The sequence below is a fragment of the Trematomus bernacchii genome, unplaced genomic scaffold (assembly GCF_902827165.1).
Source record: "Trematomus bernacchii unplaced genomic scaffold, fTreBer1.1, whole genome shotgun sequence".
In the NCBI taxonomy this organism is placed as follows: Eukaryota; Metazoa; Chordata; class Actinopteri; order Perciformes; family Nototheniidae; genus Trematomus; species Trematomus bernacchii.
In genome coordinates this window covers 65,854-87,173 of record NW_022987830.1, presented here as the reverse complement: position 1 = coordinate 87,173, position 21,320 = coordinate 65,854, and the positions used below count along the sequence as shown (strand labels likewise).

Below are 21,320 nucleotides of genomic sequence, written 5' to 3'. Positions count from 1 at the left end.
AAGATTTAAGTTTTTACAGGAATATTTTAGCCCACTTTTGTTAATTTGTTTCAAGAAAGGATATACATAAGAGCATTTTTACATTACATGAAGCAAAGAACCCATATTATTTTGACCCCTGACAGTTTAGCTATGTGACTGGAGTATTTTAATACCTCCGTATGTGGTTTGATTTGCATTTCTAGCTGACCCCTTGGCTTCAGACACTATGTTTCTAAATAATATGCTCTTGTATGTTTAAATAAAAACTTTTCTCCCATTTATTTAAAGTCCCATTTTTCTACAAGCCCTTTGAATGACCCTAGACTTTTTTAGACCACAAAAGTCACTATTCTTGTTTAGAAAAATCATTGCTTTAAAGAAAAAAAAACAATATAAGTAAATTAAATGGATTTCAGGACAGCAACAATACTTCTATTGTCCATCAAAGTAATTTTCTATTTTTATTTCAATTATTGAAAATGTTTGTATTATCATTATTCAAATGTTTATGCTTATTATTAGTTATTTATAAAAACTCAAATGAATTAAAAAAAAAATGAGTTAAATAATCATTAGAATATTTCAACAACACATAACGTTTGTTAATAAGCAGGGCTCCGTTAGACTCTTTAGACTTTTCATGGACACAATGCAGAACAATGTTAAAATTAACTACTCTAAAATACATATTCTGAACTACTTTGGCCTCTTTATAAATGAAGCGGTAAATTAAAGGTCCAGTTTCGGGTTAAACATCAAGCTCTTTAAATCAATAACTCATATTTTGATGCACTCCAATCATTGGAAAGCAGCCAGGCCTTTTGAAGGTCCTATGACTTGGTTCCTCAGTTCTCTACAAACACATTTATGCATGATTTATTTGTCCTATTATGTGCTGTAAAGCATGATACATTTTAATGATTTTTACTGGGGTAGGTCATGTGAGCAATATGTTTATGACACAGACAGAGTAGTGCTGGTTTCTTTCTATGGGCACATTCCACTAATCTTTTTCCTCAAATATAACATCAATTAATCAAATTAACAAAATCAGAGACAAAATGTTTCATGCAAAGACTTTTATTTATGAATAGTCTGCAGTACTGTACAATAGCACACACTTGTCTCTATTTCTGATCATCACTCTCAATGATCATTTCAAATATAGACCAATATTGTGCCTTCAAAAACAGTTCCCTTTTCACAATAATCTAAAAATACCTTGTTCTGTTTTAAATATGTAGTATAACTTCTTGAAAATAAAATATACATTATATGAAATATAACAGTTGTTTATTGGATAGACTATATGGTACCAAATGCAATTATATGCAACACACCTTCTCTCTGTGACGTCTTACGCATTTCATGCACAAAAAAAAGAGAAAAAAAGATGCCACACATACAAAAGAAGCTGTACATACTTCTGTATGAAAATAGAAAATATCAAAGCATGATGTGCACCAATAGTCTATATCATGTTACAAAGAACTTGCAGTACAAAAAGACCTACGAGAATGACCAGATAACACATTACCTGGAACACAGAGGTACAGGTACTGGGTTGGTAACAGGACAAAGACTCGCACTGAGCTTCCACTGACAAACTCCAGTCACAGCTACTTCTATGCAAGTCTACGACCAGATCAACATCAAATACTGGATCAAAGAGTGACAGGTTCAAACAGGCAAACCAGAAGTTACAGTTTAGCTTTGAATTTTGGTATTAAACCCAGTAAATGTGGATGTCGAGTCCCACTGCAGTCAGCATGTCGTTGTGTCCCTGGGCAAGACACTTCACCCCAAATTGTTCCTGTGGGGATTGCCCACAGTACTGACTGTATGTAAGTCGCTTTGGATAAAAGCGTCTAACAAATGACATGTAATGTAATGTAATGTCCAATGCATAGCATAAAGTTTAGTTTGGTACGTTTTTAAATGTTATTGTATTGCTACCCCATAAGTGAAGTGAGTGTAAACCAATTGCCAGTTATGCCCACAACACACAAAAGCACTGATATGTCAACATTACATTATTGAACATGTTCAGATACTGTGATTAGTATTCCAACAGCACTGTTCTATACAGCATTAATATTAAGCTTCTTCAGCTGAATATTATTATTATTATTGCCAAAACAACTGTAACAGTTTTTGATTAAAGAATGATTACTGATGTCCAGTTTAAATTAAGATTTGTAAACGGACAATACTGGATGTGTTACACACGAATGGAGTTCACAGAAACAGTGTGTACAAGGCACACTGCAATCAATATAGCTACATCTATCACTTCCTGCAGAAAAAGCACTTCTGAAATCACACATGAACTAAGAAGCGAACAGAGGAGAACTCAACGGTTAAATATAGACTTCTGTTAATGCCACAAAATATATGTTTTCTTATTCAACAGGATGAGAATGAGCAAAAATAACACTGAAATGACACGTTTCAGATACACGTTGCGATTGCTGGTGCTGAGACTGACGGCGCCGGAGAATGGGGAGGGTGACAACATGAATCCCTCTGAGTGTAATCTCTGAGTATTTGAAGAGATTATCAGGTGCTCACTTGTTACGTAAAGCCAATAATCTCAGCAATGCAAACCTAACACTTGTACCAAACGATAAAGCAGACGCTTAAATGAGATCAGCTCCTTGAAATGGAGATTTACTTCTTAAATCATGTCACAAATATCCCGTATACGACAAATATATTGCTTATAGTGAAACTATTCAAGGACCACAGTGTTTATCATTGCAATCCAGGCTCTCTGAGTACATTCTCTATCACACAAGTATAAGAATAAAGAACAGGGGGTTTTATTATAAGTATTACACACAAAGACCACAATTCCAAAAATCTAGTCTTTTCTTAACATATATAAGAAAATATACATTTCTCCAGCAATTTAATGACTTAAATTGTTTGTTTTTTATATTCTTAATAAAATCTTAAAACTCTTTCTTATTTACATTTGGTGTAGGTTAATACTGATTGTAATGCAATACTGTTGCCTTCCTGTTGTTGGTTTTTTTCTGTTACATTTCTTTTGTATGTTGAGTAGAAACACTTTTACATTCATATTTCAACACCCAAGCTCGAGAAGGAGCCAAAGTGCAGACGGGAATAATGACATGCATTTTCCAAAAGCAAAATAAGACAACTTCAAAAGCAGGAAGTCTGCTTACTTGAGCAAATCAACTTTTGGAGAGGTGGAGAAAATGGAAGGACGAGGATGTCGAGGTTGAAAAGGCCCGGAGAATTGGCACCGACAATGCCTTTTCATTTGGCTGTAAAAAATGCTCTCGCAGCACCAGGACAGTCAGTTCTTTGAGAAGTAATGCGTAACAATATTGAAGGGGGTTACAGCTCACTAAGCCGTGAGGTGTGATGAAAGCCTTTGTTGTTGGGAAAAGCTGTTAACTTGAGAAATACAGATTTCCACTGTTGTGAAGGCAGTGTCAGAGGTTACACTCTCTCCACTCGACTGGGGTCGTAGGAGTCTGATGAGAAAAGAAAGGAGAGAAAAGATGAGAAAACAAAATCGTAACAAAACAGAACAATATTATTTGCCCTGAGGATGTGGAATACAAAGGAACCCTGTGGAGATTTGGCAGTTTGTGAGAGCTTGAGGATTCACACATTGCCTGTCAGTGAGCAACACTAAATGTTAACAGGGACTTTGTTAAAAGTAGGGGGCCAATTTAAAGGAATACATAAACATTTGATAAAATATGCTTTTGTTTTTCAGAATCAGAATCAACTTTATTGCCAGGTACGTTTACACATACATGGAATTTCCTTTGGTGTGAACATAAACAGATCTAAGAAAACAAGTTGCAATAGCAGGTTTACAAATACAAATAAATGTTTTGAAGAAACTATACAAAGACAAGTATTTACACCAAATTTAAATATACAAAGAAAAAGCTAAAAAACTAAAACATTTAGGACAAAGAATATATGGCAATATGGCAAACTACAATGAATTATATTTTAAAGTGGAGATTATATTTTATGTAGCTGCAGTCAGGCCATGCTTAGCCTAGCTTAGCATAAATATAGGAAGCACAAGGAAACAGCTTGCCTGGCTCATTCTAAATAACTAGTAACTAACATTGGGGATGGCAAACCACATACCCACATAAGATCAGCACATAATGCATTGATATATGATAAATACACACTTTATCATCTCACAACAAAAGAGAACATATTTATATAAACATTTTTCTTTTCAGCAATTCCTTTAAAATTAGAATCACAATCTCTTAATTCCTTCAAACTAACCTGAGACAGAGTGCTTCTCCTCATCCTCCATATTTGAGGGGCCACGGGTCCCAGTGCTGAAGCTGACAGGCAGTGTTATTTCTCTCTTGGGAACACTGCGAGGTTTAGGAAGCAGAGGAGGCTTCTGCAGCTTTGTGCGCTGCTTTGGTTTGGGCACCTTTTTCACCTTAGTGCCCTGTGTTGCCTCAGCTCTTCTGACCTCTGCTGTATTCTGGCGCTCTCTCACCTTTTCCAAAGGCTTTTCTTTGCAATCCTCAACAATTTTAAGCTCCATCTTCTCTCCTGGCTCTACTGTTTTTAATTCAACATGTACTTCTTCACTCCCTTCATTTTCTAGTTTTAGTGCAATCTCAACATTCATCTCTTCTGTCTTTTCTTCTTGTCTTTGCTCTTCCTGACATGTCCCTCCATTCGCTTCTTCTTTAGGTTTACAATCTTCTTCAGGATCTCCCAACTTTTCATGTGTTTTATGTGCATTCTCATGTTCATCTGGGTTCTCCTCCACATTCCCTGCTTCTTCATTAAGCTTTGTATCCTCTTCCTCTGCTTGTTTCCCTACAACTTGCTCCTTTGGCACTTCCTGGACTTCATTCTCCTCTCTGTCACCGTCCATTTCTTTAGAATACATTGCTTCCCCAGACTCCGAACCTTTGAGGCTGAGGCGTCTTATTCGAGATACTGAGTCCAGCTCTTTCAGGCGGGCCCTTCTTTCTGGAGTTGACATGTGCAAAGATGTAGAAGAAGCGGAATAATTAAGCTTATCGTGCATGGATTCGATTAGTTTGCATGTCCCACCTCGCCCTTTCCTCTCTACACTGCAAATGCTAAGTGTTAACTTGTCATCAGATGTTACGGGAAGGGAGAGGGGAAGCTTATTAGGTGGAAACTCGGGCAGGTCCAGTACCACCAGGGACTGAATCCCAGTATCCTGGTCACTGTGGTTGCTGCTGTGGTTTTGTCTGTATCCTTCTTGGAGGTCCACTTCTGAACCTCTCCCCTCGACCTCCTCTGCCTTTGCTCCCTGAGCAGTCGGGAGCTCATCTTGGACTTGCTCATGCTCTGCTCCCTGGACAATCACAGGCTCATCTTGGACTTGCTCATGCTCTGCTCCAATCACAGGCTCATCTTTGACTTGCTCATGCTCTGCTCCCTGGAGAATTATGGGCTCATCTTTGACTTGCTCATGCTCTGCTTCCTGGACAATGATGGGCTCATCTTTGACTTGCTCATGCTCTGCTTCCTGGACAATGATGGGCTCATCTTTGACTTGCTCATGCTCTGCTCCCTGGACAATAATGGGTTCATCTTTGACTTGCTCATGCTCTGCTCCCTGGACAATAATGGGCTCATCTTTGACTTGCTCATGCTCTGCTCCCTGGAGAATTATGGGCTCATCTTTGACTTGCTCATGCTCTGCTTCCTGGAAGATCAGGGGTTCATCTTGGACCTGCTCATGCTTTGCTCCCTGAATAATCACAGGTTCATCTTTGACTTGCTCATACTCTGCTATCAACTGCTGTGGCTCTTCGCTTTGGCTTTGTAGTTTCTCGATGACAGTGGTACCCATATCATTAAGGTTGTCCTCTAAAAGTTTGTCAGCCACACCCAAGGCCTCCACAGGAACTGCTATACCCAGGATTCTGGCAGCCCTCTGCTCGATGGACTCATTTTCAGGGATACCTTCTCCAAATTTCACCTCATAGAGCTTGCTGAGGTCTTCGGCAGGTAAAGAATTGGCCTTCTCCTGATTCAGTAAGTTCTCAAGGTGCTTATCTGCTATCGTGGACTCATTCTTGTAGTTCAGAGGCTCAGAGAGGGCATTTCTACCAATGACAGCATCATCCCTTAACAGAAAAGAAACTTCCCTGTTCAGCCTGTTGATATATGATGAACCCTCTTTATGTGGTGATGCACTGCTTTCACTCCTGGTTCTATAGATGCCTAAATTCACCTCGCCCCTGAATGGTGGTGATTTCACCTTTCTCTCAGTTTTTACCTTAGCTTGAAGTTCTTTATTTGATTTGTGCTCAGGGCTACCGCTATTTTTAACAAGTGCTGTCCTGCTCTCCAATGGGAGCTGCATTGACTGACTAAGCTCCTTATGACCAAGTGGAGATGGGACTGAGAGTGAGCGCTGCATTGGCTCCCCAGGACCCCCAGGAGTCTCTGTGTAGACGGTTAATCCCACATCCCTCAGCAAGGACTCTTGAGGGACTGGGATATCCTGTCTATAGAGCCGGCTTGACTCATTGTGTTTTGGTAGTGAGGGCTGGAGGCAACTGTCTTTGGGGTCAGGGTTGGAGAATATGGGTAGCTCATTTGTTGGTGGTATGTTGTTGGCCTGTGGCCTGAAGAAAGCACTCTTTAAGTCCAGTGAGTCCGAATCAGGGGTGGAAGCCAAGGACTTTGATCTGACTTTTATACTGGGTTTTTCTGTGTGCATTATTGGAAAACTGATTGCTTCCCTAACTGATTCTGGTCCAGCAATGAAATGTGCTCCTGAATGTAGGTCTAACATCTTATTCAACCCATCTAGATCGTCAATGCACTGACCCACATTGGGTCTCTTGCTGATTGTTTCTTCCATCTCCTTATTAATGGTCTCCAGTTCATCAATGGCATCACAGGGTCGTCGATTCACTGGCTTTAAGAGAAACTGACCAAAGGTCACTTGCTCTTCATCCTCCAGGGGACTGGAGGTGCTCTTCTTCGGGGAAGATGCCTGATCCTGGGCCTTTGTTTGTGGTAGAGGGTCTCGTGAGGGTTCAAGGTGTGTCTGCTGTGTTGGGCTGAGGCTGAGACGGGAGAAGGCGCTGTTACTAGAGGGATGTAGGTTTTTCTGGCCTGCCATGGGGTAACCATAAGCAGAACTACCGTCTGTTCCTAGACCTCTGTCAGTAGTTGTGTCTGAGGCAGACTGAACAGGCTCTTGAGCCCCAGGAGGACTTTTGGGTTCTGGACTTTTTACTACCGTCAAAGGTGAGCCAGTCTGAGTTTCCTGGTTACGGTACTGGTTTCCAGGCCAGGACCCAGAGTAGCACAACTCTTTATCTTGACTGGCTTGGAGAGCCCAGGCATCTATTATCTCCTTCCTTAGAGGAGCCCTCTTGTAGTTCCTCATTGAGAAACTGCTGCTGGTGTGAAAGTGAGAGTAGTGGGGTGTTATGGGCATTTCATTCACTGACTTGCTCCGCACATTGGGGCTCTCTTTGAGTCCTACAGCGAATATGTCTTTGTTGCTGACAGTCAGGCTTGGTATTGTCTCATTATTGTTCTGGTCTGCTGGTAAGTCTTTGCTAATGTTAGTCGGTGTGTGAACAGGGACAGACACAAGGCAGAAGATGGTCTCACTTACTCTTCTCTTTGTGTTCTCTGGCCGTGTATCTGGGACAATTTTTTTTACTTGGGTGATGGTTTCTGCAAAGACCTTATCTGAGCTGGACCCCTGTCGAGAAGAACTTCTTGATAATGGGGCCTGGAAGGCTGAAGAGGGAGATGGAGGAGGACGTGGGTTTTTGGGGTATCTGTTGTTGCAGTTTTGGTCCGTTGCTGGGAAGTTATCAACCGCCTCTTTGTGCAAATCACTGTGCCACCTGTTATTGTCATTGTCCCTAGAAGACGTTGGGTTGGCATCATCGGCCAGTTTGGCTGAGATGAAAGGCCCCAATGGCGGGGGCAAAAAGGCACTGTCGCTGGATGCAGGCTCCGACACGGTGACGCTGGGAAGCTCGTTGCGGATGTGCCGGATCTTGTCAGCGTCCGTCAGGGAGTTGCCACCCAGGGCTGAGGAAATATGGCGGATGCGGGGGTCATCAAAGGGGATGTATTGAATCGCTCCACCAGGCCGCTGTTGGGTCATATACATGGGGTAAAGCTGCTTCTGGCTAGACATTATCCTTTCTCTCTGGTGATCAGGCCAGGAACCAGCTGGATGTCTGAACCAGTGAGAACCATCTGGAGCCACTTGTATCTGCTGGTACACATCCCCTCTGTACCTAAAAGCAAAAAGAGCACAGTTTTTTTGTTAACAATAAGTGTTTTTGCCGAACATAACATCTATTTGAAAAGAACTACACAAATCTGGCTTAGGACTTACATATAGGAAAGTAGGGCTGAACGATTAATACACATTTAATGAAAACTGAAAAATGGCACAATATGATAAAGAAATGTCAAAGAATCGCATAAAACTGACTTTGTTTTATATAGCTCCTCACAAAAAATGACACAATGCTCATATAAATATTATTATCTTAGAACAATCAACCACGCTGATGATGTAAGTGATCCTTTTGAAAACCCTTTTAAATATCAGTAAAGTACGTTTTCTAAATGTTTCAACCCCATTGTGTAGGCTTTGTCACATTTTTTAAATATAGTACCATGTTATATTCATAGGCTAGGTGAGATGTCGCATACAGGATTAAGGAATGTACATAGAAAGGGAAAAAAAAGACTTACCTGTAGTCAACAGCAATTTCACCATATCCCCGACACGCCCCTGCCATCAAAGGAGCTCTTCTGTACGATGGGGGAGCGATGTATCCCGGAGGTTCAGAGTCCTGTCCATAAAAGTCCAGTTGAGGGTCATCTATCCTTTGTATTGGAAGTGGCGTTCTGTCCCTGGCATGGGAAATCACTGAGTCTCTCCCAGACAACATCTCACAGCTTCCCCTGATCTGCTGGTGCATCTCATAAGAGGGAGGTCTGGGGGGTCTCGTGAAGCGGGGCTTTGGTGTCATTGAGAGTTGGTTTGCGCTAGCCGGCCTGCCATTCTCCGGCCAGCGGGGTGCTCTATAAAAGTCATGTTGTGATACCGGGTGGCCATTGACCCGTCTGTACAGTTCCAGACTGGACGGGTCTATGTCCACGAATTGCAGGCTCTCAGGCTGCAGCATCCTAGGCAGGGACTGGGATTTGGCTTTGGTCCTTGGATGGACTACCATACCCTCTGGTGTCCTGGCATGGAGTCGCTGCTGCTCATGTGCCCAACGCTCACCCTCACTCTGGGACAGCTGGCGACTAAAGCTCACGGCTGGACGCCACTCATCTGTCCCCAGGCTCTGACACTTCCTCTCATTCGCCATCCTCCACTGATGGAGAGCAGCTTCCCTCTCTCTAGAGCGGGACTGAGCCTGGACCTGGGCGTGAGCCTGCACCTGAGCCTGGGCCTGGGCCGCCCAGCGCTGCCTCTCCTGAGCTGCTCTCTGACGCTCCTCTGCAGAAAACTCTTGGCCTCTTGCTTGCTGAGACCCCTCCGGCCTGCTGCAACCCCCCTGGCCCCCTCCATGGGGGTCTGCATAGTCCAGTAGCACAGTGAAGTCCTGGCCTCTCCTCCTCCAGTAGGACACATCCTTGGACTGCGCCTGAGGACCTCTGGTGCCATCACAGAACCTGTAGGGAAACACAAACACAAAAGGTGTCATTATGTTTCAAACAAAGTGCTTGTTAAATGGTTAAATACAGTCTAAAATAGCCTTTCCTCAGAACATCAGAATTGAGTTCTTGTAACAATCTGACAATTAGCTCACTTTCCACAGCAATTGGCTGTTGACTGTGAAGAGTGATGAATACCTTTAACTTCTTGCAGACAGATGTTCACAAAGGAGAAAGTGAGTATTCCCACACACGTTTACTTGCAATGAAATGTATTGATTATACAAAATTGTGTTCCCTAGATCTTCATCCCCTTCAGCCCTATGAAAACATTGAATACAAATAATAACAACAATTACATACAGGGTAACAAAGTGCTAAAAAAATTGTCTAAATGAAAAGAGGCAAATAACTAATAACAGTCTACAATGTGGACAAATAAAAAATAAAATCATTTCCCACTAGATGGAGACATATGACCATGAGTTACCATGCCGTGTCTGGTAATTGTGATTGTCTATGGGGCATAATGAACACATTACACAATGATACACAGTGGCTGTTAGTCCCGGATTTCCTCCAAGACAAATCAACAATTTAGATGACGTTTCATTGAGAGGCTTTCTATTGCACTGTTCTGTAGCTCCTTATCTGAGAAAACGAGCAGCATTTCTCTAAACCAGTGCAAGTATATCTCTCAATTTATCTCTGAAAATATGTTTAATGACAGATCTGATGGGCTTCACCGGGATGCAAGGGGTCCCTGCATGCAGTCTGATCATTTCAGGCTATTTGTGGAGTGACTGACTGACAACGCAAACAAGACGCCAGCACATGTGTACACCGCCTTGAGGCCGAGGCCACTGAGCGTCCTTGACATTTCCATCCATGACCATCACTGGGCAGAGATGTTTGTTGGGGGAAGGGGGGCTAGCCATGCCAATCCGCTGAATTTGAGGGCATCTTACGTAAGATGAGTTACCATCATTAGCCTAATTGGCTCTAAGTAGCACTGTCTAATGGGAGTGCCAAGATAGGCCTGTTCCTTATCTAAACGTAAGCTTCTAGGCAAAATGGATTTGGATGAGAGGGAATAAAGAAGGATGAACAAATAACAGACTGGAATCGTAGAACATATGTCTTAGCAAGTCCCACATTCCCAATAGAAATCTCTGATAACACTGGCAGGGCCGCAACATGAAAATGCGGATTACTCGTCTCAGAGAATATAACCATGAGTGTGAAAAATGAAAAAAACATTATCACAACCAGTGACATTATTCAAGGTCATTTGACTATTTTCAGATGCTTTGTCACTGGCTTGTGGCAAAAAGAGGATTAGGGAGAAAATAGTCAGCCCAAACTAAATGTAAAGAAAGGGAAAAATCTGACAAGCCTGCCTAATAGTGTAGACATTGGAACAGCTGTATTGACTTTGTCTCAGTTACAGCACACTAACCCCCAGAACTGGTGCAAATAGGCAAATTAAACAATGCTGCTTTCAGGAGAAAACAGATTGGCTGCAGCTAGGCGATATCTCTGGAAATATCATACGTTCTAACTGCCCCTACCCAAGAGGGTTTCAATTGCATAACTCCAGACTAAGCTAAATATAGCCTATCCTCCATATGCATATTTAAATACGGCCTATATGAATCCTGTATTATTGATGGGGTCTGCCTTATATAAGTAAGTATAATGCTTATGAAACAGTAGAAGCCGGTCGGCATATTGGTTATGCTTGGGGAGAGAATCAGGCAGAATACACCATCCTGAAAAAACAGTAAATCTATGTGAGTTAGATCAGGCTTGCTGAAATGGGGCACATGTATAGGTTTGCCCGAAAGCTGTTTTGATTAAAACTCCAAGGTCCCATGTGGCAGATTAAGACTCCAACACACACTATCTCCCTTCCCAACGCACAAGACTTGTGGAAGACGAAGAGAGAAGGGAATAGAGATGAACAGAGAGGAAGTTAACACAAGAGATAAGACAGAACCAAGAAAAAAGGTGCCAGGAGGGGCATTTAAGTAGAAGTATTCAATTTGATTAATATGCTCCATCAAAGCACCATAACAATGAATAATTGAGTAATTCATCAATAAGGATTGAGGACAACCATAATCAGGATAGGGCATGCAAAAGGGTCGATCAGACAGGGAATCATGACTGTTCTTACAGTACGGCGCACACTATCTCTTACCCGCTGTCTGAGGTCAGCGACTCCCCCAAGGAGTGGGTGTCCATTTGGCTCCGGCCCTCGCCCTCCCGCCTCGACAGGCCTCTGTCCCTAGGTTCATTGTTGTTGTTGGGACAGCCGCTGGCGTACGCTTGGGGCGGCCTGGTTCCGCCTCCGTTTCCAAAGGGCATCCCAGGCCCTCTTTCATAGCCATTTACTGCCCTGGGGCCGGGCCTGTTCTCTAGGATTTCATGGTGTTTGCTGTAGGACGGAGGTGAGGACGAGGGAGCCTGGTGGGACGTTGATGCGGGGGCTGGGATAGGGGTGGAGGAAGGGGTGCTATGCTTGGGCAGCTTGTATCCATGAGAGATGAGGAGGTCCTCCACGCTGTACATGGTCGCATTTGTTTATGCTGGTGTGTTTTCTTTTTCCCCTCTCCCAGCCTTTTCTTTTTTTGAGAGAGAGAGAAAGGTAGGTCGGTTGTCAAGGCGTCTCTGCTTCTTCCCTACATGCAGCAGCAGGATCACCGGCACAGCTGCGCAGCTGAGGCCATCACTGGGAAAGAAAGAGAGAGGGGGACGACATCAGGAGACAAGAAGACAGACAGAGAAAAGAAGGTGACGCTAAAACCATTACGCTCGCTACCCGTGTCCCATTTTTGTCAAGGTTCCCAACCCATATGGACAGTTGAAACAAAAAAAGACCCCAAAACTCGAATTCTGAGCCGCCACGACAAAAACGATATCACCCGCCTTCCCAGCAGCCCGTCCCTCCCTCCTCTCTTCTGAGCTGCTCGTAGCAACAAACCCCTTTCCATCTCATTCGGAAATCACTGGCACCAAAACCCATCCATGTCCAGAACTAAGTAGTAGGGGAAGGTAAACAAACACCCTCAAAGACAACCCTAAATAGCATGATGATCAGAGGCAACTAGAGTTTCAGAAGGCTGCCGTGCTCCAGTGAAATGTCACTGTTTACAGTGGTCTCCCTGCAGACTTCCATAGTCGCTGTAAGCAGCCAACCACTGCTAACGTTTCGCATCAATGGGGCAACTGGATGATTGTATTTACCTCTCTGCTCATTTTAGCATGCTCACTCTCAAAAATGTATTTTATCTCAAAGGTGGGCTTTCAGCTATATGCAGTCTTGGATAAGGGTTAGAATGTTAAAAAACTATAATCTGAATCAAATAAAAAAATCAATAAACAAATGATACAAAAGCAAACAGGATGTGAACAAATGATTCAACATGCCCCATGCCCTCTCTTATGGTGTGTGTGCGTGTGTGTAGAGTAATGTAATGTCATGTAATGCAATGTAATGCAATATAGAGCTTAAATGATTAGCCGTACAGAAAATGTAACTGGTATGTAATTTACTTGCACAAATGTCAAAATGTCAATGGTCCCAGCTCCTTGAATGAGAATTTCTTCTATAACATGCAATTGCATATATTCAGTTTTTCTTGAACCGGTTGGGCTAAAGATGCCCTGTAATGATGTATTAGCATACATTTAGAGAAAATAATATCTCACTTAATCAAGGAAATCATTGACATTACTCAATAATGAAAATAATACATCGATGCAACCCCTCGCTTTGTGTTTTTTTTACAAGCACCCATGCTGTGAGTGTTTTAATTGGTCTTGAAAGTGGTTAAGTTGTTGAGGGACACAATATAAACAGATAAGCAAGGGATATTGCAATAACATTGCAAATAACATACATTTTATAGGTGGAATAGCATTATGACCTTTGCTTTCGGCCCAAAAAATGACATTAATAATAATGACTGATGAAGAATTGAATTGATGAGGGTGCATTTGCCTATGATGTAACGGCCTTGATGAAGTCATGCTTGCTGCCTTGTCAACAGGACAGATGCTGCTGCAGCCCACTCATTCAATACTCTTCACTGGAACACACTGCCAACAACCTGGCTGTCCTTAATAAGAAATGGCATTCAGGAACAGCAGTGTGAGACTCGTTGCCAGAATGAAAATGCTGTTCAGACAGTTTAAAAGCCAATTACACTATGATTGCTTAATGGCACCTCTAAAATTGCTTGTTTTTGCTTCTGAAAAACAGACGGCCGACACAGCCTCACTGACATGTATTCAGCTGCAAGCAGATTAGCATTTGTTTTGCTTCGTTCTTAGCATTTGTTTAGGCTTGATCGTCCCACAGAGATGACAAAATCCATCTATGAAAGGAGTCCTGACTCAGAGGGCAGCATCTCTTCTGTTCTCCTTTTTTCCGCCAGCGTCATCCCTCATCCCTACCCCCACCATGTACCTGAACCCTAGGATAGACTACTTGGTGATTAACAGGATCCAAGACCGTGAAATGCCGCTCTCTTTGTATGTCTGGCTCTCTAATACGATTATCTTTTTCATTTAAAACCTTAAACCTGTTAGCTTTGGAGGATTGACTCTTGGCGCTTACCCAGTTAATACTTTTGTTGAGTTTAACTCTACCCATTGACGTTTTGAGTAATCTCCTCAAGGAGAGGGAAGTTGTGAGTTTGGCAGGGAGGTTCTTGAGAACACAGTAACAAAATGGGTTTTCTTTATTCGCGTCCAGATTAGCATGCAGACCTCGGATAATATATATATTTTCATTGACTGTTATTTCATGAACTGCAGTTGAACTTGCTGGGCAACAGGCCAGTGAACATGTTAAAAAAGGCACAGTGTCTGTGAAATACTGACAATGCAGACAAAATGGAGCCAAAATGTTAATATCGGTGGTCATTTGTCACTACAGATTATTCAAAGTAACAAGAATATTTCTCTAAAATGTCAACTCTGTCCCTCTATGCTTTACATTAACAACCAAAGCCAGGTCTCCCTACAGCTTTAGAGAAGCCCATATCAGACTCAACGATCAGTGGCAGATTGGTATCACCACCCTTTTCTATCTGTAGATGAAGCCAAACCCTCCAACCAGGCAAAGGTTTTAATTAATTGAGCTTAAGGTTAGTGGCTATGTTCATTTATATGATAATTCATTTTTGTTATGATCGTTGCACATGAACCTGTTTTGACTGCAAATCCATATGCTCTCTAATCTAGCTAAACCCTTAATCTAAGGCAATTGCTTTTGGTGTCATCACTACAGTAAATGAGGATTATCTTTATCATCAGTAAAAGTGAGGATTTCCTCCTGTAAAGTGACCTGCTCTCATTCATTCCTCCACCACTACCCCACCCCTACTCCTTCCTTCCCATGACAAGCCCCGTTTAAATACTGCTAATACTGTTACGCAATGGAATTACCCATTTTATATCAAATAAAACCTCGGATTCCAGCAACGGTATGCAACAATGGTCGGCTTTCATTCCTCTAAACACAACAACATTGTGTTTCGCTACAATGCCTTCTTGTATGAAAAAGACTGGCATTACAGGCTCTTGAATTCGGCAACTGGAAGAAAAAAAAGTGGCAGATCTTCTGTATTTTAATGACACGGCTCGCTCAAAGGGAGAAATTAATGATACAGTTTATGGATGTGCTGAAAAGTAAGCTGAAAATAAAAAGAAACCACATGAGGGCCAGCGTTTCCCTACAGACGACCCTCACAACAGCCTCCGCATTTTCTCTAATCAGCCACTGTACACTAGTACTGTAATTTACATTTTTCTACACAGTGAAAGATGTAAGACCTCTGCTTTTGACATCAAGTGAACTTTTGTCAAGGCCACGACTTGTTTAATAAAAACAGAAACAAGCATTTTTAAGCTGTTTTAGGGGGCCTGTGCCCTTACTGGTGGCTAAACGAACGGAAAGCTGCAGGGGCATGATGGCTTGCAGGTTGACAGTTTGGTGTCAGCTCCTTATTCATGGCCCAATTGAGATGAGGGCATAGTGGGGAGGTGTGGAGGAAGGGAAGCAGAGGGACAGCATGGGTGGCAGACAATGCAGGACAGAGACCTAGATCAGGCCTTTGGGAGAGACAGTAGTGCAGAGCTAGAGGGTGTTAGGTAATAGACCAGATTTCAGGCTGGGTTACATACTTTGAAAATAAACTGTATAAGAGGCTTAAAATAGGAAAACAGAAGATGTTCGGTGAAAAACATATTGAGAAACAGTGATACATGTTGTCCTGAGTAGACACTGAGATGTGTTAAAATAGCATGTGCCTCCTTAAAGTGATGAAATACAGACAATAACAAATCTGGATTTTACAGGCTCCAGCCTAAAATCACCACAACAAAAGACATCTTATACGCCAGAGCATGGAACCAAAAAGACGATTAGCCTGCTTCCCAAAATATTCCACAAGAGCCGCACCTCTCCACCACATTGTTCCCAGTCTCCTTGGATCTATAACAACTGACCCGAGTGGGTGTGTACTTGGCTAGTCCCCAGTCTGCATCTGTTAGGACTGTGCACGCACAGGGATTTCTCAGGGATGACAGCCCATCACATTCAGCAAACAGCAATGGTACGCAGATTGTTTATCTATGTGACATCACTGTGTCCAGCAAAGGGGACGTATCTCTTCCTGAGGAAGTGCGTCGCTGTGAGGGCGGAGGAGAGCCGACGGTGTCGCAAATGTTTCCAATCAGGCTCTCTGCAGGCTCTCGTTTGTCCTGGGGAAAGAAGTTGGAGGCCTGTTTTTGGCCAGGGCCGGAGAAATAAACAGCCAAACAACCTCGGCCATATTTTTCCCTCACTGACCTCGGGAAAGCACAATGTCCTGCACTTCAGGTGGACTGTAACTCAGCAACATAAAGTGTGGGCATATTATCTGGGGAGCTATCTGCCCTTTGGACACTGGCAATCTATCAGAAAAATCTCACTGGGCTTGGGATCCATTCAACTGTAGTTTAGGGCAATTATGACCTTTTGCAATGGTGAGAAATTGAAGTAGAAGACCTCTAAAACAGGTTTGTAAACTAAAAAGGGGAAATCTGTTTACAAATGATGGGTAACAAGAAAAATATTTTACTATCCATTCCAAAATCACCACGTTGCAACCCATGTGCTTTCACTATCATCCACACCCTTGTAGTAGAGAGTAAAAACAGGCAGGGCCCGTGCATTGTGAGTCAATTAGCTCATGTGGAAAGGTTTAGCCAAAAAACACCCACTTACAATATTTGGTTGAGCATATCCCATGGCAACAGTTGTTTTGCTTTTGTGAATGGCAGCTCCAAGACAATAGCATGCGGGCTGTTAAAATATTCCTGCTGCATTGCTTCAGTCCAAAACTTATTACAGTCAGACTCTACTGGCAGTGAAATCAAAGGCAGGATGGGATGGGGAGTGGGGGGATGTTTTTATTCCAGCATACTCCAACACATCACAGTCTGAAACAGTACGGTCTGGTTCTGATTCATTTCAGGCTGTCAAAAAGTACTCTAGCTAAACATTTGTCTAGTGCAGTATCAGTGTTTGAATCCAAAGCAAATTGTTAATAAAAACTGGCTCACGCACAAGAGCAGTATAGCTAATAGCTCATTAATGCACAAGGCTAAGCTGTGTGGCAACCAGTAAGACAGTGACGATGTAGGGTAATTATATCAATGGACTCATTTTCCATTGTAATGCAGGCTTAGCTCAGTTCAGCTGAAATGCAGCGATTTGACGTCATGAGATTTCCTTCAACTGAATCCAACACTCCTAATATACAGAGGGAGATTCAGGGCAACACATTGGCTCCAAAACACAACAGCTTATTTTAATTTCATATATTTAACCTTGATTTAACCAGTCATTAAGAGCAAATTGTTATTTCAAATCTAAACATTTTAAAATCATTACATAAGAGGAACAAAAACAAAACATTAAAGAGGGTTAGTAGGCACGCTAATCCAACGAGGCACTGTTCTGCAACACAGTAGGCTTCACCTGCACTGAACTACTCCCAACCCATGCTGTTTCTGAGCATGCCAAACTGGCTTCATGGTAATTAGTGTCTGTCAAGGTCCAAAGCTTGCTAGAAATGACAGTGGCATGGTTTATCAGCCAGAAACACAGTGATCAAAGGGCTAGCACGCTTTGGCTTCCTGCTAATCAGATGGACTCAGCATGCCTGTTGCACAGTATTATGTAGGAAAGGTAATAAACAACCCAACGTGAATATATTTTAACAATCAAAGAGACCACGCTTCATTAAATAAGCCTAAGCACATCAAAAGTATGATGTTTAAAGACAGCTGATAGGACGTGGCAACGACAGAGACGTGTTGACGGATGACTGTGACGCAGATCACAGGTGGGATGAAAGGGCTCTCCCACGCAATGTAAGGAAAGTGTTGGAAAAGTGCTATGTAAACACATGGAAATGAATGGTCAGGGTTATCTCAAGGGCTCAATCACCACACTGGCATAAAACTGACACGCAGAAATCACAAAGCAGGCAGCTGAACCATCTGCCAAACATGTGAACATCAACCTGCTAGTATATAGGACATGACAGTATATACACTCAATGTGCATGCACGCCTTTTCATTCTTCACATTCTCCGCCCTGCATTCGCACTGTGAGAGGCACACTGGCAGATGTCAGTTGCTTTCACACGTTTCTGGCTGGCTTCATCCACCAGCCTCTTTTCCTCCTGCCTGCGTCACCTCTGCTCTGACATCACATGTGACATCAGGCAGGACCTCCGAGGGGATCCCTGTAACCGGGCAAACATCGGGTGACTTTCAAAGGCTTTTTGCTATCCAATGGCGGAAAAACTCATTTTCTTGATGCACTTGGCCTAGAAATTAAACTGAACACAGAGAGCTTAAACAGCTACTGCACACACACAAGATTACTGGAAATGGAAAGTCTAGCCTTGGGATAACCAGACTGCCTGCAACACCAGGAAGTTATCCAAGCCCACACTTATCGCAGGCACTTTGGACCACTCCTGAAAGTTGAACTGGTATGACTCATTTCATAGCCGTGGAGGGCCCCTCCAGTTTCGCTGACCAACCCTTTCCTCCGCTGCTGGAAGGAATTAATGAGCTGCTTCCCTTCTTAATATGCTCCCCTTCTCACCATACCTCACCCCCCTCAGGGCATCTAGCAGGGCCTTGTGTTCACACACCATCCCGGTCTCAAGGATGTGTGAAAGACCAACCACAGAACACACATGGGCCTACGTACACACACACCTACGATTTTTGTGTGAAAATGCACACTAGCTGATCTGTGCTCTGTCTTGCAGTATTTTTGTCTTCATAATTAATCATCTGCTGTTATCCACAACTCCTGCAAACTGTCAGGAAAATGCTTTTTTACTGACATTGACTAACAGCTTTTGATGTAAGCTCACTGAGCTATGAAAAGGTTTTGGCAGGAAGGAACAGAGCACTCCGGGGCAATGTTAATAGAACTTCCTTAAATACTATAAGTAACACAACCTAAAATAATCAGACCTGAGGCCATGACACATCAGCCCAAATAAGACATGGGGATAAATTAAGAAAACTAAACAAACACCTACTTAAGATGATGGTACTCCATGTGTTCACTGCAGAAACTTTGTAATAACTGAGTGATCATTTTGAACAGGCCAGGTGAAATATTAGCTTTGACAATGTGGCCTCTAGAGGTCCCTAGGTGACAATAACAATTTATGTGCAAGACCTTCTCAAATTAAAGCAATTAAGCAATTGCAAACACTGTGGCATAATTTGAGGTGTGAGTTAACAATAGCCTAAGTGTTTTATCCATCCAGTCTTGTAGGCTATTCATTATTAATAAAGGCTATGCTGTTAGACATGTTCAGTCAGCTATAAATATTAAATGCAATGCACATCTTAAATATAGCATATTATTAACCAATTAGAGTAAACTGGCTGTCGGATGGCTGTTTTGACGGTATATTCATGCAAGGTTGTGAGCAGTGCATGCAGGAGGCTGCATGGGGGAAGGAGAAGAGAGGTCAAGCAGCAGCCATCATCATGCAAACAGCAGGTGTGACAAAGTGACAGCATGCAAACATCAAAGCAACCTTAACTTGGCATACCATTTGCCAAGTGCCGTTTGCAGCTCATTTCCATCGCCATATGGTGTTCTCAAGCACCCACGCAGAACCGAGAGCTACACGTTACTGGACCCGAGTGTTGTCATCATGTCGTTACGAAATGATTGACAGGCTTGGCATGATGCTAGCCCCGCTGGTTCCGTTTGCTGCCGTAGCATACTAGCCTAGCCCAGATGCGCGCAGATCACAGATGCAGGGAGAATCCACGCCAAATTCCGTTAAAACATCTGCCCGTTCAGGGGTCCGTTACAGTAAGGAAAGGATGCGTACCTAATTACCCACACTTAAGACCTTCTATGGATCAATATAGGTCAATTTTTTTATTCGGCGGATGGATGACCCACTATTCAGACTGTGTTTCAATGTCTGTTTTATAACTCCAACTGCTTACTGTCGCCCACCACAGCACATTAAGGATGGAGTCCCACTGAGAAAATGTAAGGCAAAGCAAGTCTACAAGTTAAAAATGTAATACAACAAGTAATTGTGGAGTATCACAAAATGCCAACCGAATACAAGCCATGGTCTGGAGGTTTCACTGCACTCCTAAATTAGTGTTTCTTTCGATATAAATTACTGCTCGAAAGCTAAAACGGCGTAATTTGAACGGAGTTTGGCCTCTCTTCCAGAGCAATATAACGGCTCATAAGGGGGCTAACGCTAGCCAGGCTAGCTCCATCAGCAATCTTTAACCTTCAGCTGATAGAAGCGCGTCCGCAAATAGTGGCAGTCGCCCCCGCAGACGCTTCAAGTTAAGGCACAAACACCGCCATCCTCTCACTCCTTCACCTTCTAATGTCGCGTGGTGAAAGTGCCACAGTGCGGTCCTAAACCCTCTTATCCCGGCGGAGGAGGCAGGGACAGCCGGACAGGAGAGCACCGAGGAGACGGCAAGTTGAGGGACCGCTGGAAATGTTGAATGAAGAGCAGATGCGACTCTCAACCTCTGTGTAGCCTTTTTCTCAAAACAGCTCCTCAGCCAAACGAATGGGACGTGGAAATAAAATAAAAACAGAACCCCAACGAAAGCCTGAATTAAACACGGTGTGTCGTTGGACCTGGCGACACTCTTACCTGTGAAATGCGTTGTTGCTTTGGCACCTAGTCCCCAGCGCTCATCCCCGCCGCTGCTCTGGACGGACTGAGCTGGGATCTGCTGAGGGAACAGCCCCTACACCACCGCACAGACTGAGGAAACATCCCTCCTCTCCAGCGGGGAGGCAGCTGGATGCTGCTCAGCGATAAGGCTGATGTTGAAGGCTATTATTCTCCACCCCCGGACTTGCGTTGTTTCTGTAAACACAGGCAGAGTTTCAATAATGAGTCGATTAATCAATAAGCAGAAAGTTAATCCGCAACATTTCCATAATCAAAATGAATTTAAGTCAGTTTTCAGGCAAAAAGTGTTATGATTCAAGGTTGTGGGAAATTAGTCTATACATGGGCTTTTATAATTAAATGACCTTTACTCTCTATAAGTCTAGGCCTATTCATTAGAAAAA

At 42.9% G+C, this 21,320-nt stretch overlaps 1 protein-coding gene across 1 annotated transcript; it reads right to left on the bottom strand.

Annotated features, from left to right (window-relative positions):
* Positions 1-1,256: 1,256 nt before the first annotated feature.
* On the bottom strand, positions 1,257-21,096 carry jcada (junctional cadherin 5 associated a). Its single transcript, XM_034152726.1, has 5 exons — positions 20,893-21,096; positions 11,855-12,385; positions 8,737-9,669; positions 4,276-8,270; positions 1,257-3,488 (listed from the first exon to the last, which is right to left on the bottom strand). Exons 2-5 carry the CDS (start codon positions 12,223-12,225, stop codon positions 3,454-3,456), a joined length of 5,334 nt encoding a protein of 1,777 aa, XP_034008617.1. The 5' UTR covers positions 12,226-12,385; positions 20,893-21,096; the 3' UTR covers positions 1,257-3,453.
* Between the last annotated feature and the right edge of the window lie 224 nt (positions 21,097-21,320).